Below are 26,462 nucleotides of genomic sequence, written 5' to 3'. Positions count from 1 at the left end.
TCAATAAATTATATAGGTAGTTAATTAATTCTCATATGATTAATATTTTATGAGATTATTTTTTAATAATTATAATTAGTTTATGATAATTATAATTCATTATTTAATCACAAAATGAATTTATTTTTTAAAATTAAATTATTTTTTTTTAATTATGAATACATCATATTTATATAAATCATCAAATTATGTAATCAAGTAACTTTAATTATAAATTACTCATTTTACAAATATTTGTAATTAATAATTTAATTAATATTATTATTTGATAGTTAAATAATTAATTTTACTCAAAACTTTGAATTGAATTTATTGTTTATCAATTAATCTATCAAAATTTTATAGAGGTGTCCATGATTAATTTTATAAATAAAATACAAAGCTAATTTGTTACCATAAAATTTTGATAACATTTTTATGTTCAACCAAATACTATCACTTTTTATTCTCAGACATATTTAATTTATGGACATCGGTAAAGCCTTAAATCAAATCGTCGAGAAAAAGAGAAGCAGCCATTTATAACCCCTTGTTTTTTAAAATAGTATTTTTTAACCATGGGAGCTGGAAATTTGTGGTAGCCAAAAATGGTAATGAATTAGGTGGAATTGCATTATGGAGGCTAACTTTTGTTTTTATTTTATGAGCAAAGACAAACTGTCGATGCAAATGGAAATGGATGGGTTGATTGGATTAGACATTAGAGGATCAAACTTGTTCTTATTCAATATGTAATGCTAACAAATTGCAGTTAACCCCACTACTTAATTCCTATTTTTTTAAGAAAAAACAAAAATTAAATATCAACATGTTTGAATTTATTTTTTTAATCATCCAACTCAACACCACACTATGAAATATTGCGGCCCTTTCCTTTTCTTTAGCGTCGTTTAATAAATTTGGTCCCTCTAATATGCATAGTTTTATATAAAAAGACACTATTTATCGTAATATGAAAATATAAAAATAATATTTTGAAGTATATAGAATTAGTGTTTAAGATATATTTCTTTTTCATCAAACCACTATAACCCAAAGATTGTGTGTTAGTTAGGTCAAAACTTTAAATATATTTATTTTTAGGAAATAGAAAAATCCATCTTATTATTCCATCGCATTTGGAGCCGCCCAATAAAATAAAATAAAATTAAAAGGAATGCCCCACCCACCATACGTATATATATTATTAGTCATCACATGGGCATCATATAATTTAATTATAGCGTATTTACTTGACTTTGTTTGTTTGTTTTTTCTTAAACTCTTCTTATAATTTTCCACTTCATATGCATAAGTGGCAAAAGCTCAACCAATGAAAAAACAAACATCTCATTGAGATTAGAAAAAAATAATAAAATAAAAAAAATCACGACATCTTTGCATTAGGGTTAACTCATAAATAACGATATTGCTAAATTCACTTATTATAATCTGAGAGATTGATTATTGAATTCTTTATTATGTAATGGTCGATCTAACAAGTATAAGTTTCAAAATAATTTAACGTAACTATTTTGAAGTTAATAAATAAGACTGAAAAATTTAGCATGTGATATAAAAAGAATGTGATAGATTTTGTGATATTTCACAAAATAGGTTAGAATTGTTTTTTAGCGTAATTGATTGAAAAAAAAAAAACGAATCCCCACCCTAATGGAAGAAATGAAAATGTTAATACCATTGCATTGAATATTCCACCCAAGTAGTTTAGGGGTAAACTAAAAAATAGACTAATTGATATTTCATGTCACATCGTGGGGTATAGTATGAAAAAGAAGACATTACTCACAACAACATGATCTTTAGCAACATTGTCAAGGACGTGGTTGGAACTTCATTTAAATTGCCTAAATTGGCTTTAAATATCTACAAAGCATTACTTTAGATTAGTTGCTAGATAAAAACAACCTGTTAAGTTTTTTTTTTTTTTTTTTTTTTTTTTTTTTTTTTTTTTTAAAACATATTAAAATGTTTAGAAATAACTACAAAAATCATCTTTAAACGAGACATGTTTGTTTAATATCTATCCCCTATTTTTTTTTTTAAAGACAATTAACATGTACAAAAGTTTTTATGAAAGCTCTAACTACATTACTTTCAATTTTTTTTTTTTTTTATCAAGAATACAATATTAAATTTAAATATTTAAAATTAAGAGTAAAATAGAATGAAAATTAAATTATAAATACCAAAATAATATTTTAAAAATAAAAATCTATGAGGTTGTTTTTCACTAAATTCCCAACGCATCCGAGAAATCTGAAAAGGGAAGGAGGATAAAAGTGAACCCGACGTGAATCGAACACGCAACCTTCTGATCTGGAGTCAGACGCGCTACCATTGCGCCACGGATCCGCTTTGCTTAAGGCTATTATTATTTTTGGTTTGGCTCTACGAATTTACATTTGAATCCGAAGCGAAGTTGCTCACTCCAGCAAAACCCTATCCTCCCCCATAGCTTCTTCATTTGCTGTGGTATGGCGCCTCTGTGCATTTTCTCGTCTCCACCATTCTAATCCATCATTTATCTTCTCTCAGTATGTTTTCCTGTACCTGTAATGGCATCCAATTGGGCTCTACAGTTACATTCTCTTTCTTTCCAGGTAATCCCTCCTCCAGTCTTCTTCTTTTTCTTTTGATTTTATCAGGAAACGTTCTCTGCCATGTTTATCAACTTTTTAGATCATCTGTGCAGCCACACGCATGGGTTCGAAAGCCTTCTGCTCTGCCCGGCATATCTCAACGTGAAATTGGTAATGAATGCGCTGCCATTAGGTATGGTCATTTGAACTGCAACTGGAATCGGCATCGAATTGGTCGTAAGTTTCAAATAAAATCGGCTGAGGGTTCCGGGAGCACTGATTCCGGCCGAGATGTCGAAGATGATGAAATCGTGGTCAAGAGTGGGAGTGGTGGTGTGGCTTCCAAAGATTACATCGGGAAAATGCAGGAGATGATTATTTCGTCACCTCCCGGCGTTTTCTTGGTAAGTTTCTGATAGATTAGGAGTTTGTGACTCTTCTTTATATGTTTTTTTTTGGCACATTCGGGAATGGCGTTTGTAATGACCGTCTTCTTTCTGGTATATTCACAATTTACACCTCTTTACCGCAATTGAATGGAGACCTGTCTGCTGAATGGTCATGGATCATGACACTGATACTTATTCTGCTATGTGTTTGGAACCTACGTAACTGCGTTACTTCATGAATGGTTTATGATGTCGACGGAATTGATATAAACTGATATAGGTTTTGAACGCAAATTTGCGACAATGTGTAGTGCCTTGTGTTATAAACCCTAAACTCCAGTGAATGAACTCTGAGCTTAAATTGTGCCTTTTGTTTTGGCGTTACGGGTATGTTAATTGTTACTCTCTTGTCCTATCCTGTCCCAGATGAACAAATGTACTGGAAACGGTCTTGCAATTGGGTTTTGCATTGTAACTGCTTGTTTAGCAATACTTGCAAGAGTGTATTTGATGGGGAAGTCCAGGAACAGTCATTCCGGATCAGTGGCTGATCTAGTCAGGCGTGGTCAGCTAAGATCCGACAGAAGAGGCATGTATGATTTAAATCTTTGGAAACTTTTCCTGTGCAATGTGCCTATATGTTTGTTATGTTCTATTTTTATTTCCATTATATTCTCATCATTTTCTCTGTAATCTTCCTTTCTTGCAGTTCCAAACCTTTAAAATACAATGACCCCTTTAATAATCCACTGGTGAAGGTTGACAAAAGCAATTCGTCCGTAGAAATGTGTGGAAAGGTTTATCGGTTGGCCCCAGTTACTCTTACCAAGGAGGAACAAAGTATTCATCAGAAACGGAGGTCTCGGGCATATCAGTGGAAGAGACCAACCATGTTTCTTAAGGAAGGAGATTCAATTCCTCCTGATGTTGACCCCGACACAATCAGGTGGATTCCTGCAAACCATCCTTTTGCAACAACGGCTAGTGATATTGATGAAGACTTGGCCCAGAACAATGTCTATCAAAAGCATGGTGTTCCTTTCCGTATTCAAGCCGAGCATGAGGCTTTGCAGAGAAAGCTTGAAGCACTCCAGAGTGTGAGTACCTCTGATACTCTGCACTCAATTCTGTGATGTCTTCTTGCTCATTCCTTTAGTTGATAAATTCATATATAGTATTTTCTGCGGGCTAATGGGGAGCGAATATGTTCGTTCAATGATGGAATTGATGACCCACAAAAAATTCAGGTAGACAACCTAACACAGCTCTCCCTGGTAGATGTTTTGTGTAGCAAAACTAATGAGGAATGTGGAGTCCAAGTCCATCTCTTTATCTTTTGTCCTGTAGAATTTTACAATATTATCCTCTCTTTTAATCAGCCAATTCCCTTCCTAAAAGATGTTAAAAGAATTTCATCTATTTCTTAGAAGTCTGATCTCTCTCACATTCAGTGGACACCCCTTCGACTTCAAGTAGGAGGAGATTCCTTGGATTCAAATATTTGGTCCCTTTTTGGGACCACTTAGTTAGAGAAAATAGAAGAGATTTTTTAGGATAAGGATTCTTTTGGCTTTTCTAAGATTCTCATTTTTGGATTTTTTCACTTTTGTTACTCACTCTTAGGTGATGAAAGTTATATGCAACTCCTTGCTATTATTGTTTAAATTCTGTTTCTGCCATGTTGTAGTGTTCTTTAAATATATTTGTCTTCGTCAAAGTTGGGGCTTTTCTCTCCTTTTTGTTTTCATTTCTTCAATTAAATTAAGAACCATTTGGATTTTAATTTTTGTAAACTGTGCTTGTTTATTTTTCACAATTTCTCTTAATTTCTTTGTCCTACTTATCATGTTTCCTTATTTGAGTTCTTAACTAAGTTTCATAAACAAAAACAAGTTTTTATAAACTACTTTTTCTAGTTTTCAAAAATTAGCTTGGATTTTGAAAACATTCCTTAAAAATAGATAACAAAACAACCATTGGGTGGAAGTATTGTTTAGAAGCTTAATTTTCAAAAATCAAATGGTTATCAAACGTGTTTTAACTTTTTGCAATCAAAATTACCGCTGAAAGATGGAAATTTCTGTTTCTCCAGTATATGAGATGCGGATCGTATTTCTTAATGATGTTAACTGTGGCCTGCAAGAATTACACTTTATTGGGTAAGGTTAAACAAATATTCCCTTTGCGGATGATAGCTTAACGTGTTCCCGTGATACATTCCAGTTCTGGATAATTAATCATCATCCACTTATTTAGAAAGGAATTTATAGTTAGTATACTTGAGACAACGAAAAAAACTCTTCCCATTAATTTATTTATTCTAAAGAAGAAACGATGGTGGTTGCGGTTGGGTCTTGGCCTCTTGGGAACAAATCTAAGGATTTCTAGAAAGTAGCCTCAAGTTCAGGTAATTATGCATGAAAGTTACATCCAAATGATCTATCTTGTGATGTGTAGTGGATTTCTTTATCTTAATTAAAATTTTCATGTTCTTTTGGGGCACTACGTCAACCAAATGGTTCCTCCTCTCCCGTTGTAATTTCTAATCTTCAGTTTGTATGATAGATGATGATTTTTTGTTCTCATTTCCCTTTAACCGGTCCTCGAGTTTCCTGATCAAGGAAATTAATATGAAATTAGTTATTCCAGAGATGATGCCACTTAGATATGGTTTCCTAGTAATAGTGTAAACGGCTGTCTGCTTAATTGTCTTGATATGAGTCACCCTTATATATCTATATTTATATTTTCTGCAGGAACAGAAACTGAATAGTTTATTTATAGATCCTGGAAGTGTGAAGGATTTTGAGAGGCCTTTTAAGTCAAAATCCAAGTCAGATGAACAAGGAGAACAAAGTTTTTCAGATAACCAACCTGGAGAGTCAAAGCCTCCAAACTCAGGACATCTCCCTAGTTCTTTCAGGGGCCAATCATCGTCTGATGAAGCACAGAAATCCTGAGGTAAGGTAATTTAGGATATATTCGCTATCTTGGTGGATATAATCATTTTACCAACCGATTAGGCTCCTCTGAAAATTTTGAATGCATGTATTTTAACATGCAGGTTTGCTGTATAAATAGGGTTAGCTTGCAGTTCTGCTGTTAATAAGCATCACGAAGTTAGTTATGAGGGGCCTACTGTATAGTATCAATGCCTGCAGGCTTATTTCCTTAGGTATTTCTATTGTTGGAGACAAACTCTTTAAAAATGCACCTTATTCAATTGGGGGAATATAATAGCTTCTTGGTAATGATATTGGTTAGTTGGATTCTGCCCTCTGCCATGTCGCATTCATCAATAGATATCTGAAGATTGACTTGATCAGCTAACATTCTCGTGACCCAGAGATTATGGCATTCCCGAAGGTTTGAACTCCTACTCCCATCCCTTATTTTGAAAAGGGATTTTTTCAAGATTAGTGTGTATGTGAACGTGATACGGAACTTTTAATTTGTAGAATTATTTGAGCCTGTTTATTCAAGGATAGGATGGGCTCGTCGGTTCAATGGTGGTACCAAAACTATAACTTTTGTGTTATGTTGATTTCAAGTAAAATTCTTGGACAATGTATGCAGATATTTAGTACTTTTTTCAATTATTGTACATCGAATATAGATGTAGCCCGCATCGTCCCTACAGATGATGGCTTAAACAGCTGGGCTCGACTATATATTTCTCTTTTTTTAAACACTTGCCATCTTTTTCTACTTATTCCTTTCAATTTTTCAAATATATTTATTTCAAGACTTTATTAAAGTCCAAAACATTTACGAATATTGGTCATCATATCATTTTAATCATTTTCCCCCAATTACCTATAGGTTCTGATTCTAAAACTTCAATATCATACCTGGTTCATTTTCACGATCCTCGGTTATATTCTCACATTCAAGTTTCTCATGTTATTTTAAGTAATGGGTAAGTTTTTCTTCCCACCATATCTTTACTTATTATTGCGTTTGCCCTTCTTTTAGTTGGCTTCTTTCTCAATCCCAAAAAGTCACTCTCCCAAACGATGCTCAATATTCAACTTTCTCAAAATTTCCCCTAATGATAGGTAAACTTATAGCAAATTTGGTCCTGATGAGCATATATATATTCTTTTGAAACTAAACCTGGAGTAGCATTAAAAACACGAGCTGAGTAGAGTTTTTGCTAACGACCTATTTTGAATGATATGTTTTGTTTTCTGATGTTTGACGATTAATAGCTGCCCTGGCAAGAACGTTAGCGATATGGTTTGTAGGGTATTTGGCAAAAAAATAACAATGGAATAAACCCCAGCAAGGGAGCCAAGCTTCAGGATTTTCTAATATTCTTTGTTTCCGCGAGGCCCTCCTCTTCCTTGTTCAAAGGCCTTTATGCTAAAGAGTCGAAACTGTGTTAACATTTTCTTTGATACCAAATATGTATAATATATTTGGGTGGGGACATTTGATAAAGCATGCTTCATCTTTGTCGCCAAAAAAAAAAAAAAAAACTAATATTTAATACACCAAACAGTTAGAGAAAAGATCAGTTAGGTGAGGACGGTCAGTCCTAGAAAAGAAAGCAAGATAATCTGATTTTTGGCGATTTATTCGGATTCTTTAGTTAAATACAAAATGAACTATGCAATTTCTCCTGTTTTCCTAGTGAACATATACTTTTTTACAATTAATTATATAGAAAACAATAAATATCAACACGCTAAACAAACACAATCTCCGGTGTGGGTCTCCGGCGGCGAGGCTAGTACTGGCCGGAACTGGAACAGGTTGATCTAATTAGCAAACTTAACATCTGGGTTTCGTATAGGTTTGAGCCACATGTCCGCCATTACTCTGGACGATAAGCTCCACAGCAAATCCGGTCCCTTCGATGCCAAATTTCTTCCCTTCTTCGCCGCCTTCCCAATCCCATACGCCACCAGCCACTGCATCGCCGTCAGCCTCTGTTTTTCACTGTCCCATGTATTTCTCTTCCCTCCCCCTCTCATCTTCAACCCTCCCACGTGCATGCTCATCACCTTAAATCTTCTTTCCTCTTCGTATTTGCTTGTTTTTTCTTCCATTTTTGCTTCTTTCGCATGGACCAGACCCACCACTGGCCCTCCCACTGTTTCGTATCTCCTTAATGGGTCTCTTAGCTGCACCACCACCCCCACTGTCACCCCTTCTTCTGCATCTTCTTCTCTTTTGTTTCCATATCCACTGAAGTTGAATTTCTTCATCCAATCTTCAAATGGAATTGCAGAGTCCAATGGGTGGATTTGATTCTGATCTTTTCCCCCAATTTTCACATTCAGAGCAGAGACGTCAAATGGGGCTTCTTCTTCCGCCATTTCGGCCTGGATTTTCAAGGCTTCCACGCTCATTTCTTCCAGCTTCTGCATTGAGAATGCTAGAACCTCTTCAATGGTCAGAGGGTCTTCGTTCAAGTTCCAAATTCCTGTCGAAATCCTCTCTTTCCTTCCTGTGCTCAATGCAGTCGCCATTGCTTTTACAGCAGCAATGGCGCGAGCGGCGGTGGAGCTTGCTCCTTCTTTGTTTCTCCCTTGAATGATTGCTGAGGCAATTCCTTCAAATGCTATTTGTTCTGCTGTTTTCCCCATGAGTTCATCCGAAGACATTAGTGCTACTACTTTTGAGCTCAGTTCCTCTAGTCCACTGCAAGCCATTCTTTGAAACAATTCAAACCCACTCAGCGACTGTGTGGATGCTAAAATGAATGGTTTGGATATCTGCATCGCTAGTTTTGGAGTGTCCTTCTTTGAAACTTGGGTGTTTAGTGGATTCATGGCGGCTAAGTAGCCTCCATCTCTGGTTTGAACTACGCAGCCTAACCCCTTCCCAAGATCTGAAATGTACGATTTGGATTCAGTCTCCGAGGAATCCTCTGTTTCTTCAAGTTGGAGAGGAGGAATTTCAGGGTAACTCAGTTTACTGTTATTGCTGTATGAGCCAGTACCGTCTTCTTCCTCCAGCATCTGAAGAAATTCTCTCGTTACGTTTTCTTCGTCGGCATCAAGTCTCTGTGAATCCGATTCTTCATCGTTTTTCCCAGAGTTTTCATCTCCCATCATTGACTCCAGAGCTTTGATTTGCTGTGCGATCGAATCCAGTTCTGATAATCGATTCAAATGAGCCTGATCGAGTACAACTTCCTTAACTACCTCGCTTGAAGTCGACTTTGCTTCCACTGATTTTTCAGATTCTTCTTTTTCCACTTCTTCCTCTTTGTCCTGAATCTCTACTCCTTTGTCGACAACTTCGAAGTCTGGAAGATCGAGATCTTCAGTCCTCGGTTCTTCAGATTTTTTAATAGACGGCGAGGTTGAGGGAATGGGCGCTGGTTCATCTAAGTTTAGATCATCCATTCCTGGAAGATCCGCCGAAGCTCTTGCTTGCGATGGAGTCCAAGCTTCACTTTGACTGGTTAATCTCGGACTAAGAACGCTGAATGAGGTCTTCGATTGCTTTCTCCCGAAAGATTTTCCCGATTTCGATTCCTTTGGCTGTGCTTGATTGTAAATTCCAATACCTCCGTCTTTCTCCATAATCTGAAACCCTAATTTGACAACGAGTTCTCCACCTTTGGCTTTCCCCGCCAGATTGAAGCTAATGTCCCACTGTCGAACTCGCGTTCCTTCATAACTCTTCTCCATGGATTCTTCAATCAGTTTACTCAAATCCACTGAACTTCTCCCGAAATCGAGCTCTTGAGCATCTACAGCAAAAGCGTAAATCCAAAACGGACGAGGCTCGAACTTCAGAGGCTTTCCGTTTCCAGGAGTGCAATAAACATGGCATTTGAGGAACAAAGTCTCTTCGAAATCCGCAGCGCCTTGCGTAACCCTAGACGGCATTGTGTTGACAGCTCCATCTTTGGTCTCTTTCTTCCTCACACAAACGGAAAGTCGAAGCCCATTCATGGAAGCGGGAAGGCCCTGAACGGTGACGACTTCAACAGAGAACAAGCAACTTATCTTCTGCATTCCGATGTGGGTGAGAGCTCGAATCGGCTTCCAATTCCATATCCCCTTCTTCTCCGGCGCCGCTTCATCCAACTTCCTCGTCTCCGGCTGACTCGAAGATACCCTGTTTCGTTCCGTTTGCGAGTTATCCTCACCATCAAGCTTGGGGCGAGAACGCCACGGCGACAGAGACATCCGCCGGGACCTCGGTTTGTTGAATTTATCGTCAGTTCTGGTGACGCCCACATCTTCAGCAGAGGGAATAGAAGGAAGAGAGCTCCGAGGCAGAGCAAGCGAGGCTGTTCTTCGAGTAGTGGAGATGTGGGTTTGGTAGAGCGATTGGCTCAGAGCCTCAAGCTCGTCCAGAAGCTGGGTATTGGAATCCCTTCTTTGGGGCGTGTTCTGATCAGTCGCCATTGATGAAGTTGGAGCCAAAAGTGGTGCAGAGGAAGGAAGAAGATAAGCAGATAAGAGAAGAAATAGGCAAAGAGCATTGGGTGTTGAAAGAATATGAGGTGGATAAAATGGAAGAGGATAAGTAATAGAAAGCAGTGGGTGGAGGATGGAGAGCCAGCCATTTTTGTCTGGCCGCAAAACCTTCATCGTTTTGTAATGCATAGACACAGAAACAGACAGCCACCGCCACGCAGCTTCTTCTTCATGGGTCCCCTCTGCATTAATGATTGGTAACTTTCAATCCTCAACTGTCAGTTTGTAATTTCAGCAATATTCGACATCCATTGCATGAATTTTTACATTATATGATTATATGATTATGATTAAATTGAAATGTAGAGTTTATGATTGTGGGGCTCGGAGGGGAGAGCGGGTCAAGTGGGAGCTAAACTTTTGGAAACACATGGTCATAATTGCTTCCTTTATTTAAGGGTTGTGCAATATAAGTAAAAGGTGAAAAAAACAGGGTCTGTTCAGAGAGAGAGAGGGAAAGATGTCGAATAACGAAGAGCAGCCACAGCAGCAAATGACGGGGAAGAGACAAGAGAAGGCTCCGGTGGAAGATTTGCTGCCATTGGAGAGCAGTCCTTACGTGAAATACAAAGACTTGGAAGAGTACAAAAGGAAAGGGTATGGGGCGGAGGGGCATCTTGAGCCCAAGCCAAATCAGGACGGCGGTGGCGGCACCGACGCACCCACCTTGTCCGGCAGTGGCTTCCCGGAGGTCAAGCCCACCACCATTGACGTCGTCACCAAACAAGGCCTTATTTCTTGATTTTTCCCTTATCCATGCCATTTAAAGTTTCTCTTTCGTTTCTATGTAATCTAAATTTTGATCTCATTTTTGCTACAAGAACTTCATTACTGCCGTTCTTCTTCTTTTTTATCTCAAGAACATGGTGGCTGCAGTGAAAGCCAAGCTTGTTCTTGTAGGATAGCAATTGTTTCAAATATTATATTCAAATTACCACATTTTTCTTCATGCCTCTTATTGGCTATTGCCATGAGCTTCCAAGTTTATGAACTGGGTTAGTTTGTACATTATTTTCTACATTAATCAGATCAGGAATTTTTGGAAAATAACACATTGCCAACGCAATATTTCTCGAACACTACATTGTCAAAGACTCGAAAGAAAAGAAAAGAAAAGAAAATATTGATTTTTTTTTTAAATCATCGAATATACCCATTTTCATAAATTCATCACATACCCTCGAGACGAGATTTTTTTCCCCTTAAAGGGGGTCATAAGTATGTTCATGATGATCAATTATGTCTTATGATCCTAACTCATTTTTTCAACCACGTGCTTCAAATATAGTCCTTTTAAATTATTTAGAATTTTGGAGTTTTAAGATGTTATATTGAAAAGTTATGACTTTAAAGTCTTATGATATTTATGTTAAATATAATTCGTGAACAATAAAATTTGAACAAGTAAAGGGAAAAATGAACTTTAAAGAAACAATAGACTATTTTCTTAAATTCTTCACATACCCCATACATGTTTTTCCCCTAAAAATGAGTTCATATTAATCAAATATGCACCTTTTATATTTTATTAGCAATAACCAACCGCTCATTACACATGCTTGTAATAAGTCCATTTTTTTTTTTTTTTGGAGTTTTAGATTTGTTATGTATAAGTAAGTTGTATTTCATTTTACTATTTCAATTTGACAAATTACTGTTATAATTCTATTATCAAGCTCTCTATATAAAGAAACTTGAAATGCTCTTCTAAATCTATGGGTAAAATATATTTTTGGTCCATAAGATTTGGAGTTGATGTAAATTTGATATATGAAATTTCAAAATAAACATTTATAATCCCCAAAATTTATGAAAATATTTAAAATGGTCCATAAAATTATTTGACCCTTAGTTGATTATTAAAAAAGATGATGTGACAATAACCTAACTACTCAATTTTAGTGTTTTTTTTTTTTTTTTTTTTTGTAAATAATAATAATTTTTTTCTCATTTATTGGAAGCTTACCACAGTTACCATTATCCATTGCTCGACGTCCGATATTGGTGCGTTCATCACCCTTAAACAAACAGAAAATATGTTTATATTAATCTCAAGAAATTGGTGTGTTCATCACCTCTGCAACAGTTCCCCTCCGCACACAACCCTCTCACCAACGCCATCACCTCAGTTCCTAAAAACCCACAGAGGCAAACAAGTTCGGAGCTACGAAATCAAAACCCTGGTGTGTATCCGACACCAAATGGGAGCTGAATTTGGGTTCAATTTCAAGAAACGCAATAATCCCTCAACCCATATGGAGGTAGAGAGGTAGCGACGTGAGTTGCAGATGAAGATTTCTATGATTGGAATCTCAGAGGAACATTTTTTTTCCTACATTCATTGTCTAAAAAAACCACTCAAACAACAAACATCCAAAATCTCTCTCGATAAGAAAATCTGTAGCAGTATATGAATGGAAGGAGATTGTGTGTTATTTCTCCTAAAACAATTGCCCCCAATTGTTGAGTCTACTAACAAAATACGTGAGAAATTTGAGAGAGAAAAGTCTAGAGAGAGAATACCAAATCATTGATGCTTTAGAATGGAGAGAATCGTACTTAAAGGTAACGAACACGCGCAGGTTCTGGGAGAAGAGGCGACAACGACAATGGCAGCCATAGTGACTGTAAGTGATGAGAAAAGAAGGAAAAAAAAAGTAGAGAGAAGATGATTCCTGGGGTTTGACTTTGTATTTTTTACTCTTCGGAAAAAATTAAGTTTTTTTTTTACTTGTTTGATGATGAAAATGATATAAGCATGAGGAATTTTTTATGTATAATTACTCTTATATCCTCCTTTATTAAATTTTCACTTTTTAAATTTAACAACCAAATTCTCACTTTTTAAATTTAACAACCAAATTCTCAACAAATTTATTGTATAACCTACTAAATTAATTGTTCTACAATCCACAACAAAAAAGTTCTATTCACAAAATTCTTTTCACCAAGTTGTGATTCATAAAAAGTTCTCTTCACCAAATTATCTCTACAACAAAAAGTTTCTCATCAACCAAAACTTATACTTGTACACTCTGTAAAAAGGTATGTATTTCATTTTGTATTGAATAGTTGATCATTTCTTTCATGTTAGAATTCATTTGCTTGTATTGATGCTTGCTTGCTTGTTTCTTTTTTCTGATGCCATAAAGAAGTATATTTGAAAATTAAAAAAAAAAAGAAAAAGAAAAAAGAAAAGACTGAAAACTATTTTTTTAAAATACCCGATCGTGTTTCACCAGGTCTTCATCGGGTACGATGGATATGGGCTAAATTTACCCGGGCGGGCTTCATGGGATAGGAACTGGATAAACGAACGGAGGTGCTATTTTGACTAGGTTAGAGGAGGGACAGGGCCCCCACGGGGTCGCAATTGGGCGCCAAATGGGGCGACTCGGTCAGGGCCTAGCCGTGTGCACAACTTGGAAACATGGCCTAGTTCGGGGTGTTGGACTCAGCTGGGTGTACGATCGGATAAATTTTTTAATTATTTTTTAATTTTAATTTTTCTTAACTACATTAAACATTTTTCTTATAAATTGTAGGAAAATACCTCACGTTTTGATTTATTTCAGTGACGTTTGGAATGAAAGTGAAAAAGCTTAGTATGGAGGAGAGTTCGGGGGGTTTTGTTAACATAATTACTTTGTACCTATATTGAATAGATTAACCTTAGAATCATTTATGACAAATTGATGATGATGGATATAAAGTGGCTATTGTCTTCCTCAACCAAAACTCCGAATACCCTTAGCGGGATCTCTCTCTAGATGAGATTCAAGAAAGACTTAGTGTATATTGTTTGGGTATATTGGGGACCATAGCCCTTAGGTCTCTTTATATACTAGTTCAATTTGAAGGAAATCGAACATGAAGATTTCTATGAGTAGTGGAAGAAATCATTCCAAATTACAATCATGTATGAACATTCACAAATTACAGTCATTGTAAGACCCTAACACTAAATCTAAAGTGGGAGGTTAAATAGAGAAGAAAAATCCTAAGTAAGGATATTGGAGCAAAGAGTGGAAAACATTAATACTAAATTATCCAAAAAGGTGACCAAAAGACCAAACGCATATGGAAGGCTTAAATATTTTGAACGCAAAAGTGCATGGAGGATGGAAGCAAGAAGACTTGAAAAATGGCCAAGGCATACAACAAACGCAACGGCATGCGGACAAAGCAGGGCATGCGTTGGAGGCAGGCGTCGAGTGAGCATGCTAGGCGCGCAGGCCATACGTTGAGGACAAGTGCACAGGCCATGCACCGAGGCCAAGCGCGCAGCCTATGCGTCGAGCATGTATGCCGAGCGCCCTGCCTATGTGTCGAGTAGGCAAGTCGGACGCCCATCTTATGCGTCTAGCGCTGTCCAGTCTGCCGAGCAGCCATGCATCGATGCCTTATGCCAAATGCACGCCCATGCGGCGAGGCATGCCTATGCAGCTGTACGTGCCTATGCGACCATACGCACCTAGGTAGCACACCCATGCGTCGATGGTCAGCACCGTACGTCCATGCTTAGTAGGCCGAGCAAGCATACCTGCAAGCCATGCGTCGAGGGTGAGCGGCCACCCTATGCATTGGTGATGGCCGACTCATGCGATGGCTAAATGGGACTTTGATGAAGGAAGGGTAAGTTGCTATGCGTTAAGGACAAAAGGTAAGGCTAATTGATGGAAAAACTCCAAGGGAAGATGCCAATAGTTATACGAGTATAAGTCTTAAACAATTTAAGTAGAGAAATATGTTTAAGTATTTAAGTGATTTAGGTGGCAAAAGGAGGATCACACAAAGTTCTAGCAGGAGGTGGACAAATGAGATTTCATGCAATGGAAGTCTTATCACCCTAAGCAGGAGGTGGGTGAAGGAGATTTCATGCAAAAAAAGAGAATTTTGGCTGGTAAGCTGAGATGAGAACAACTCAAGGCTAGGCAGGGTAGGCTAAGTGTTGGCAGCTCCAAAGTGAGACAAATGAGAGTTGAGTTGTCAAAAGGGGGTGAGTTTGGAATGGCTATAAATAGAGGGGTTGGGTGAAAGGGATTTATTCATACCATCACCAAAATCCTATGTTGAGAGCATATTTAGAGTATTACGTTCGAGTTATTAGGCTGCCAAGTTAAGTGGAGTTCAAAAGAAACAAAGGTTGCATTGGTGAAGCATTGAGCCAGCCCGGACGCACAACCAGCCAACGCATCCGGAACCCTGCGCGCACGCCTTGCAACGCTGCGTCCGCCCGTCAACATGCCTCGCTCGACGCATCCCGCGTGCTAACCCAGTGTAGCAGCCCCACAGTGCGACGCATCACGCCCAACGCAATAGCTCCATCGTGCGACGCATCACACCTAGCACAACAGGCCACCGTGCAACGTGCGCCCAATGCGTCAGCCCCCTGTACGGCACAGCACGCCCACTCTGCCTACTGCCAAACACCCAGCTGCCTACCACAGTCCAAATAACCTCTAAAGAGGCTAATTTTAGGATTTTGGCTAAATTGGAGTAGGGTAAACTGGTATTTTCATTATATAATGATATTTTGACTATTTTGACATTATTTATTGATATAACAAGTATTAATTGAGGAATTTTCATTGATATGGAGGAATTCTCAGGAAGGTATTCTCAAGGTGATTTTAGTGGAAAAACTTGCTTGCGGTGAGTGGTTACTTAGTTTTATGCATATGTAAGTGCAAAATGCATGTTATGATGTTATGTTGTTTGCCATGATATTGTTTGTGAAATTTCTATAGAAACTGAGATTATACCCAGACTACATAAGTTAGCATGCTTAAAAAGGGTACTTGGCGGGAAAATATAATCGACCTCGGTCGGTGGGAAATAATAGTCGGTGACAACCGGTGGGAAATATAGTCAAGTTACCTAAGCATGACTAGCGGGAAAAAATTGTCGATGTACACATTGGCGGGAAAAGTGGGTTATAGGAAAGTTTCCATAAAAAGATATTATGATTGATAGTATGTACATGATATGAACATGCCAAGTATAGCATGGAACTGGAGGAAAATGATTTATGAAATTACACATGATCATGCATAGAGTATACTGAAATTGTGATTGACTTCCCAAAAATATGTTTTGCAAAGTGTTTATTATTTTAAAAGCACCACTCACTGGGCTTAGTAGCTCACACTTTTCCAAATGTTTTCTTATATTCCCACCCCTCCCCCCTCTCCCCCCAGGTAGCAAAGCGAAGGAAGGAGTCTACAAACCACCATAACACCGAGACTTGGTAAATTCTCAGGGCACGACTCGAATCATGTGATAAAAGAATATAGGAAATTGAACTATATGTATGAAAGTTAGATAGATTATTGTAAACATGTTAAAGTCTTTAATAGATAGGGGGGGGGGGAATGTTAAATTAAAATGTTGTCTTAGAATGCTACTGGTGTATCCTCATACTCCCTTCCAAGTCTTGGGGGCTAAGGCTAGAGAGGGGGTGTGACAGTCATAAAACAGAATCAAATGGTTATGCGTTCAATACAGAAATTACAGCATGAAACTACAAATGATCAAAGAGAAACTTTACACACATTTGTAGACTCGTCTCCACGCTCCTTGATCACGAACGCTCGAACACAGCAACCTCGAACGCTCTAACAACACGACCGCTACACAGCACGAACACCGCGCAATCGAACTCAACGATCGCCTCAATCACGAACACCTCAACAGCATAAACGGTCTCCACAGAACCTCAGCACTGTCGAGTTGAGTATGACACCACCAAGAAGGCTACCTTAGTATTCTCGGTGTGAGAATCCAGAGGGTGGGTTCTGTGTGGAGACTTGGTTTAAGGCAGAAGATGGAGGAGACAACAATCTTGTAAACGATTGAGCAAGTGGGAGAAGACAGAACCTATCGTATAGGTCGATACCCAATCGTTTAGCAAAAGCTAGGCGATCGTTTAGCTCATCGCTTAGATCCGTGTCTGTCGCTTACAAACACTACACGATTGTTTACCTTTGTCAAGTTGTCGCTTAGTAAATCCGATTTACTTGACAGCTTCCGGGAGATTCTTTTTCCGAGAGAAAATCTCAAAAACAATTTTGTCAAAAAACTTACTAAAATAGGAAAATAATTTTCATTTTATCTCACGGTTACCATGAATCACCAATAACCTCTCACTCAATTGGTTATTAGAGAAAAAGATTTAATGATCCAATAATTAATATTATTATAAATATAAATGATAACCAATTATCATATTATATTTATAACATATAGTTTTAATATTTCATCTCATGAAACATATAAACCATAGTTCTTTTTCTATTCCATGGTACTTAACGTACATCTCATTTACATCAATCCTCCACTAGATGTATCTCATACATCATACTGATCATATCATATATAATCGAATACCTCTTGTCAATTTGAACATTTCAAATCAACACCAAGAACTGATCCTCAACTGAATCCATTGAGCTACCAAAGGGACCTTATAGACCTATAGCTAGAAGCTTCAACGGTACGTGAATAACTGACTAAACTCTTTAGTCACGGGATCCACCATCCGTTAACTACCAGACATTCCACTAAAGACCGACAGTTGAATTCTTTTTACCACAGATATATTAATGTGTCCATCTTAACTAATCAGAAGTACGACAACCCTTCACAGATAGCTCATAAGTACAGTTGGGCCAATAACCGTTATGCCCTTGTAGTTACATCTAACTCCTTAAGTACCACTGATCCCTCTAATGAACATAAATCATAGTTCTACTATGACTGATTCCTCTCTTCCGAAGAGAAACTATGGTCACTATGTTCAAGCCCTGGAATAAGCCCTTAAGGGAGCAATCTCTCTATTTATCCCTACTTCGGGAAAGAAGTGAATTCCATCTTGTGGATTGAGTTTCCAGCTCCCAAATCAAACAAGTCCCCAAAAAGGTAGGCATGTTGAGTTGGCAATCTGGCCATTCTCACCCATACTAATCAAAGGACCGCCCTCAAAGGCAAAGTGCCCAAAACACTCAGGGTTGAGGTCGTGTCACCTATGGTCATTTAGGTGAGATGTAAGTCTCTAGTATCAACGGCGTTATATATAGAGTCTAATAATCTCGTGATCCAAATCTTATACAAACTCTTTGTATAGGACACCCCCGCTCACACGTCTCCACATGAATGATCAGGATCTACCATCTATAGTAGTTGACAACACTTGCAAACCTCTACAAAGTGGGCTGTATCCTTAGTGTCACCAGGATCAGGTATCCCACCTTAATCCTTATACTACAGACCTATTTAGGTTATCACTTAAGTTATGATCCACTTGTATATCACATATACATGCTTAAGTTTACATAAGATAACCAAGGAGCTTTGTTTATTGGATATGAGTAAATGCCAGAATGAAATAACAATTATTTTATTCATTAAACAATGTGTATCATTACAAACAACGAGACTCTGGGAGAATTAGGACACCAATCCAAACAAAATTAGAGTTTCCATGAGCTCCTACCCATTAAGTCCATACTCAATTAGGAAGTTATGACCTTAATTAATTAGATCACATAATAGTGTCCAATCTAATAAAATAACCCAATGTGATAAAATATTAATCCACATACATGGCTCATACTTTAATTATACATATTATTATTTAAATATGTCTAACAATCTCCCACTTGGGCTATGTTTGTATACATGATGTAATTAAATCTCATAAACCTTACGCGCGCATAAACAAGTTATTTTAATAATAGAATTCCTCTTTAGTTCAATCTTGTCCATCTCCTGTATTAGCACGGAATTGTGAGCAACATGCTCATGAAAAAATTTAGGTGGTAAACTTTTAGTCAATGAATCCACCACCATAGAGTTTGTACCTGTAACGACCCAATCTTTTGAGTACTCTGATAAGGGTCGTTACTCATAATTACACATTTACATTCAAAACATTTCGACCATTGAGAAAAATAAATTTTCATTAAAATAATAAAGACAATTTTCCAAAATAAATAACAAATAAGAAAAACCTTTATTCGGGGCCCCTAAAATAATGAAGAAAAAAAATAAATTAAACAAATAAAATTTTGACAACCATCGAGTTTCAAATCAAAATTTTTAAATAGCTTGAAAACGTAAACTAAGCAGAAGCGATTTACATGTCCCATATGGCACGATCACAGGTCTTTCTCGTCACCCGCTGGTCCATTCGTATCATTACCTGAAAAACATAAATTAATAAAGGTTGAGTATAAAATACTCAGTAAGTGATCCCATTACCGGGATCAGGCTATGCATCCACGAGAAGAAAATGATGGCCCGTGGCTCATATAACTACATTGGTTTTTGATGATGAAAAGAAACCAAACGACGTACTGTCTTGCCTTGACATGCATGTCTAGCGGCCCGTAGGCACACCGTCAAATATGAAAATAACATGAACGTGAACTTGTCGACTCACACATGTCTAGCGGCCCATAGGCACACCGTCAAAATGGAAATAACATGAACGTGAACCTCTCGACTCAAGCATGTCTAGTGATCCGTAGGCACACCGTCAAACATGAAAAATACATGAACGTAAACCTCTCGACTCATGCATGTCTAGCGGCCCGTAGGCACACCGTCAAACATGAAAAAATAACATGAACATAAACCTGTCGGCTCACGCATGTCTAGCGGCCCGTAAGCACACCGTCAAACATGAAAAAATAACATGAACGTAAACCTGTCGGCTCAGGCATGTCTAGCGGCCCGTAGGCACACCGTCAAACATGAACGTAAACTTATCAGCTCACGCATATCTAGCGGCGTAGGCACACCGTCAAACATGAAAAAATAACATGAACGTAAATCTGTCGACTCACGCATGTCTAGCGGCCTGTAGGCACACCGTCAAACATGAAACATGAAAAAAAAACAACATGAACGTAAACCTATCGGCCCATGCATGTCTAGTGGCTCGTAGGCACACCGTCAAACATTAAACTAGACCCGTCGGTCCTCTGAAATAAAACATGCGTCAAGGCGAGACGGTAAATTGTCCTATTGGTCTATTCATGCATCACATACATAATTTCAGTACTGATTAGAAATTCGAACATGCTCATAATACTTATAACTGTCATGCAACAAGTATATCACAGAGACAAAATCATTCTTCTAAAGTCCATTAATTAACCTTGTAAATCTAATCTAGGCCGCCTGGCACGAAGGCACCGCTAATAGTACCACTTACCTCAACTTGGTAAAAAAAAACACGTAAAATAAAATCTCCTTGGAACTTTTTAGCACACTTGAATCAACTAAAGTTGTGGCTTGGTCCAAGACAAATTCCAAAACTTGATTCAATTAGCCAAACTGATCAAGAATTAAATCTAAAATCAATAACTTATTTTCCCACTATTACTCTCAATCCAAAAGAATAACCAACCAACAACTTACCAATCTTTACCAATTTTCTGCAAAACGAAAAATGGTCTCTAGCTTGATGGTCAATGCCTCAAAACTTCCAAATCTTGAATCTAAGTTTCACACCAAAGAGAGGTTACTAATTTAACCCAAAATCAAATGCGTGAATTTCACCACCCAAATTATAAGGAAAATAAGTCTTACCTAAGATTTTTCTCAAGATTCCGGTAAAGATTGGGCAGTGGCGACTGATGACACGTCGGCTCGTGGCTACCATAGACGGACAGTGGGTGTTGCTGTTGGACGACATAAATTGTTTAGGCTAGCGGCTGGTAGTGAGTGTCTTGCATGAGGAGGGTTTGCGAGAGTGAGAGAGAATGGAATTTCTAGTTTTACAGATTTTATTCAACAACGATTACGAACAAACCAGAGCTTCAAACAATGATCCTCCGTTCAAAATGAAACTCTATATGTCTCGAACAGATCGACCAAATCTGAGCATGGTCCAACGGTTCAAACTCTACCAATCAACAATTTTGTGGAAGCTATCGCTGAAAAACCCAATTGCTCTCTCCCCAATTTTTGGCCTCTTTTCACTCTCATTTAATTTTGAAAAAATCTCAATTTTTTTTTTCAAATTTTTAAAAGATAAATAAAATATTTTATCACAATATCTCCAAAATCTCCAAAGATTCTATTAAATTTATAAATCAATTAACTTTTTAGATTATCTTAATTTAGGCTTCAAAAACCAAAATTAAAGGGTATAAAATCCATCAATTTGATACAAATTAAATCCTTCCAAATATTTAAATCAATTCAAAACCACATGAAATTAATTATCTCTTTAATTTTTTTTTTTTTAAGTTGGCTCTAAAATCCAAAATCAATGGGAAGCAAAATTCAATATTTTCAAGATAATAAGTTCGAATATCTAATCAATTAAATTCAATTTAATCAATAAAAGTTTTTCAATTATTTTAATTTAATCTCAATTTTCCAAATGAAAGGAAAATTTAAACTCAATAATTTTAGATAATTAACTTAAATTTTCCTAAAATTTGGGATGTTACATTAGAGCCCATGTAACGACCCGAGTTCAGAGGGGTACATGAATGAACTGATATCACATCTGAATGAGAGGGATCCTGAGGACATGAAAGTATGGTTAAGAAAAGACTAAAAGAATTGAAAGTTACTACCTATACCAACAAGGTGCACCTTTCTTTTCCTAGGATGCATGTGAGTAAGGACAAAGCATGCTGAAAGGACCCGTGTTGGTTTGCGGGAAAACTTTCACTTCTAAAAAGCATTCAAGGCAAATGAGGATGACATAACCAGGTCACAGGGGACGCAGGGGAATGTCGGGGCTATTAGGTGCCAAATCCTGGTCCGAATCTTGGGCCTGGGGCGTTATAGTACCTATATGTTCTATCAAAATTTGACCATTCTGAACTCTTTCTTTCACAGCTAGAAACTTCACGTCTACATGTTTTGACTTTGTATTGCTTCTGTTATTGTTGGAATACATAATTGCCGACTTATTATCACAAAATAATTTTAGTGGTCTTTCTATGCCAATCACTATCTGCAACCTAGTGGCAAAATTTTGCAACCATTTTTCATGATTGGATGCCTCATAACATGCTATAAACTCCACAGCCATGGTAGAAGAAGCCATCGGTGTTTGTATAAAACTTTTCCAGGAAATAACTCCTCCAACCAACATAAAGATGTAGCTTGAAGGGAATCACAAAGTGTCTTGGTATCTAGCATAATCGGAATCAGAATACCCAATCATCTCCCAAACTTCTGATCTTCGATAAGTGAGCATATAATCTTTTGTTCTCTATAAATACCTCATAGCCCGTTTGGCTGCTTTCCAATGATCCATCCCCGGTTGCTCAAAGATTTGCCTAACACTCCAACTATGAACGCAATATTTGGGCACGTACTAATAACTTGTAGAAATACAAGTTATTGTAACCTTTTATTTAAAATAATTAAGGAAAGTAAGAAGAAAATGCGTTAACTTGAGGAAAATTCATAAAAATAACCCAAGTTATATGATCACATGTTTACAAGAAATAATATCCTGGAAATTAAAAATTTTAACATTTTTCGACATAGGATTTGATAAAAAAAAAAAAAAGGAGTAAATGCCTCGTGAAAAGATGAAAGTTGCAGCCCTATCATAAAGACAAAAGGAAGGCGATGCAAAACTTGCATGCATAGAGGAACCATGCGAGGAAGATTCTAGTATGCGAAGAAACCACAAAACGACGACGTGGTTGGCATACTGTCAAATCACAAAGCAAATTGGTAACTGACCTCAACCCAAGCAAGCCAATTCCAATGAATCTGTGACATGACCAGCCGGCGTAGCAGGGCATGGAATTTAATGTAAAAGTGTCAGATCATCATTAGAGATGTTCAGAATATACTTTCAATACTTACAAATAACCTGTGGCAGCTCATGAAAAAGATATAGAGGCTCTACAAGAGATTGCGGAAGCTCTGCCAAAATACTTCCATCTTCGATCTCATACGTTCTAGGTGAAGATTCTAAGTGAGAGCATATTCTCTTCTTTGGAACTAAAGGAGAGTTCACCCTTCATTGCGAAGCAATCAACAATAGCAGGCAACATGGGAGCCAAAGGAAATAAGAGATTTCAACCTGTGGCTTGACATCTCTATCTATCATGTTTATTCTCGCCTTTTATTTCATATTTTGTATTAAGAATCACACTTGAGAATTTTGTTATTTTTAATGAATATGATTACCATACATTTCATCTTACTCATATTCTCCATCTCTTTTATCATGAGAAACTAAACTCTCAATGGGTTGAGAAGATAACCTAACATTTTCCAAAATATGCATACGTAAAATAAATCATCTTGTTTAATTTGCATTTATTTCAATGCCTAATTCAATGAGAACTTGATTAGGTATAAGTGGTCAACTACTCGAGAGAGCAAGTGACTTAGACTTCATTAAACAAGGAAAGAATTAGTTTTAAAGATAAAGTTAGATCTTTTGTGAAACAATCAACTTAACATATATTCTGGATATAGAACAAATGTGGCTTCTGACACCGAGAGGTGGGTTTATTAACAAAAGTTTATACATGAATGCTTACATATGCTATGTGTTCAAAGTCAGGTATTATAGATTCGTTTTCTCCTACGATCCTCTAACTAAACAAAAAAAATATATGTTCACCGAGCTTAAAACTTACACCAATAAAGCAATACAAGTAGTAAGTACGGGGTCAAATCCATAGAAAAACAATGAACTAGTTAGGACGATGAAAGAATTCCATATAGCAGGGGGGTTTGGTCTGGTTTGTGAAGAACTGAATTAAAAATAAACATGCAAAGAATTCAAGTTTGAAAAAGATTAAAACGTACAATTGGATTGAAATGAATTGATAAAAGGTTTATTGAGAATAGTTCGTTATGTTCGATTTCAATCATTAGATGCTAAGAAACAATGCCGATTCCATGAACTCCACAACCTATTAGTTAAACTAATAACCCATTTAGCCAAATTTGAGATTAATAAATTTGACCCTAAATTAATTTTAAACTTTTCCTTCTCAGCGAAATCCAAGCAAAAACTAATTCGCAATAAGACTAGGGTTCATTCGTTATAACATCTTACAAGTTGAAAAGCCTAGACTCATAGCATGATTTATTGAGTAAGATTAAACTAAGGCAAAAAATTGTGAGTTCAGAAAAAGTCTTAGCCGACACATGCATTCCTAAGTCGTGCAACCTAATCTACAATTATGCATAGTGTCATGTAGATTTTGCATACAAGAATCTAATAAAAATGATTTGTCAGATTAATTCTATCAAATTCTATTAAAAATAACCCAAATCAAACTCAAGAGTTCATAGAACTCAACATCATTAATTAAACATTCTCAAGAAATTGAACAAACTACTAAATCCAAGAAGAAAAGTTACCTAGCCTTGCATCTTCTTCAAATCAACAACAACAACTGAGAAGTTGAAAGGCATAATGAAAAAGACTGAAAGATGAAGAAGAAAGAATGATGAAATCTAGCTAGAAACTCCTAAAAAATCGTCCCAATTGTGGCTCTAACTCGTTCTCCTTTTGTTTTCTTCCCTTACACCCTCAGCTGGAACCAAATATTTTTATTTGTAATACAATTGCCAGCATTGCGATGCCTTTGTTGAAGAATGGGTGTTAAAGGGACTGGAATTTCTCGTAGCGGAAGAAATTGGACGTATTAATCTCTAAATTTTATTTTACAGGATGCAGAAAATTCAGAATGACGGAAACGGATTAAGAAATTAGAGAGGAAGGGATTAAGAAATCACTCACTTTTGAAGACAATTCTTCGCGTTCCTCTCCAATTCATGTCGTCTTCTCTCAATCCCACAAACACCATAACCAGACACCACTATGGGGTCTTCCCTGTTATTTTCTGGGACAGAAACCATGCAGAGTTGTGGGCTTGCACATATGTTTGGTAGGAGGGAAGGAGAAAAGAAAAAAACATCTCTATAAACAACACAGAGAAAAGAAGAACCAGAGAGAGAGTGAGAGGGAGAGAACTTTTTCTCTCCTCATTTGTTACGTGAGAGAATGAGAGAATGAGAGATTAAGGGGTGAGGAAGTTGTAACCCCCTCTCCTTTATTAAATTTGAAATAATTGAATTCAAATTCTAAATTTTAATTTAATATATATATATATATATTAACCACTTTAATATATATTTAAACTATATGTTATATCACGTATAACATATAACCTATAGTTAATATTATATCACATATAACATAAACTATAATTTATTGTTCTCTCAAATAACCTAAGGTATTAATATGAATCAAATTCATTCTAATTTTAATCTATAGTTTTTATATGAATCACATTCATACAAATAATAATTGAATCATATTCAAATATAATACATCTCAATAAAATATATACATTTAATATGAATCATATTCATATTAATTTTAACATATAGTTCTATATGAATCATATTCATATAATTAATATTTGAATCATATTCAAACATTTATTTCTCTCATAAATCTACATAAATTTAATATAAATCATATTCACATCAAATTGTAACATATATTTTTTATATGAATCAAATCGCACCAAAATTAATTTGGTTTCCATAAGTCCTCATTGAGTTAACGAGGGGACCTTATGGACCGATAGATTGAAACTTCAATGATACAAGATTAATTGATTAAACTCTTTTAATCAAATTAATCAACATTCATTAACTTCCGGTCACTCCATTAAAGACTGACAACTGAACTCTTCACACTATAGATATATTTATGTGTCCATTGGATATAACCAATCAACAGTGCGTTGACCCTTCACAAATCGCTCATAAGTACAGCTAAGTCAAATTATCGTTTTATCCCTGTAGTTACATCTAACTCCTTAAGTACCACTGATTCCTCTAGTGAACGCTTAGTCATAGTCTAACTATGACCAAACCCCTTTCGGATCAGGAGAGGGTGAGGCACATCATTGTTCAAGCCCCAGAATCAGCTCTTAAGGGAGAAATTTACCTTTTTGTTGGGAATGGTGCCCTAAATCTCCTTGTTATCTCGTAGTTTGTAAACTCTGTATAAACATATTTTTGTT

General features: G+C 36.6%; 2 protein-coding genes and 1 non-coding gene across 10 annotated transcripts; 1 reads left to right on the top strand and 2 right to left on the bottom strand.

Annotated features, from left to right (window-relative positions):
- Positions 1-1,927: 1,927 nt before the first annotated feature.
- MCD1 (multiple chloroplast division site 1) lies at positions 1,928-6,660 on the top strand. 8 transcript variants are annotated; one of them, XR_005484403.2, is made up of 8 exons: positions 2,394-2,603; positions 2,696-2,986; positions 3,398-3,564; positions 3,681-4,068; positions 5,728-5,932; positions 6,036-6,146; positions 6,236-6,337; positions 6,430-6,660. XR_005484403.2 is itself a non-coding variant. In XM_039043851.2 (6 exons), exons 1-5 carry the CDS (start codon positions 2,559-2,561, stop codon positions 5,929-5,931), a joined length of 1,095 nt encoding a protein of 364 aa, XP_038899779.1. In that variant the 5' UTR covers positions 1,928-2,558; the 3' UTR covers position 5,932; positions 6,036-6,660. The 8 variants fall into 8 exon arrangements, 2 of the variants coding, with proteins under 2 accessions (XP_038899779.1, XP_038899780.1); XR_016531995.1 differs by having other exon boundaries at positions 5,728-5,937; XR_005484401.2 differs by having other exon boundaries at positions 6,236-6,660.
- Positions 2,284-2,355, bottom strand: TRNAW-CCA (transfer RNA tryptophan (anticodon CCA)). Its single transcript has one exon. It is a non-coding gene; the product is annotated as a tRNA-Trp (tRNA).
- Positions 6,661-7,529: 869 nt separating the features above from the next.
- PMI1 (plastid movement impaired1) lies at positions 7,530-10,607 on the bottom strand. The gene has a single exon (XM_039043850.2). The coding sequence runs from the start codon at positions 10,543-10,545 to the stop codon at positions 7,735-7,737; it is 2,811 nt and encodes a 936-aa protein (XP_038899778.1). The 5' UTR covers positions 10,546-10,607; the 3' UTR covers positions 7,530-7,734.
- Positions 10,608-26,462: the final 15,855 nt, after the last annotated feature.

This window comes from Benincasa hispida, chromosome 9, assembly GCF_027475165.1.
Source record: "Benincasa hispida cultivar pf3 chromosome 9, pf3_genome.v1.1, whole genome shotgun sequence".
Taxonomy (NCBI): domain Eukaryota; kingdom Viridiplantae; phylum Streptophyta; class Magnoliopsida; order Cucurbitales; family Cucurbitaceae; genus Benincasa; species Benincasa hispida.
This window is presented reverse-complemented; position numbering and strand designations above follow the sequence as displayed.

Coding starts and splice junctions, on each gene's coding strand:
- MCD1 (XM_039043851.2), top strand. CDS start 2,559: ATGGCATCCAATTGGGCTCTACAGTTACATTCTCTTTCTTTCCAG. Junction 2,604..2,695: donor TACATTCTCTTTCTTTCCAG/GTAATCCCTCCT, acceptor TCATCTGTGCAG/CCACACGCATGGGTTCGAAA. Junction 2,987..3,397: donor CACCTCCCGGCGTTTTCTTG/GTAAGTTTCTGA, acceptor ATCCTGTCCCAG/ATGAACAAATGTACTGGAAA.
- PMI1 (XM_039043850.2), bottom strand. CDS start 10,545: ATGCATTACAAAACGATGAAGGTTTTGCGGCCAGACAAAAATGGCTGG.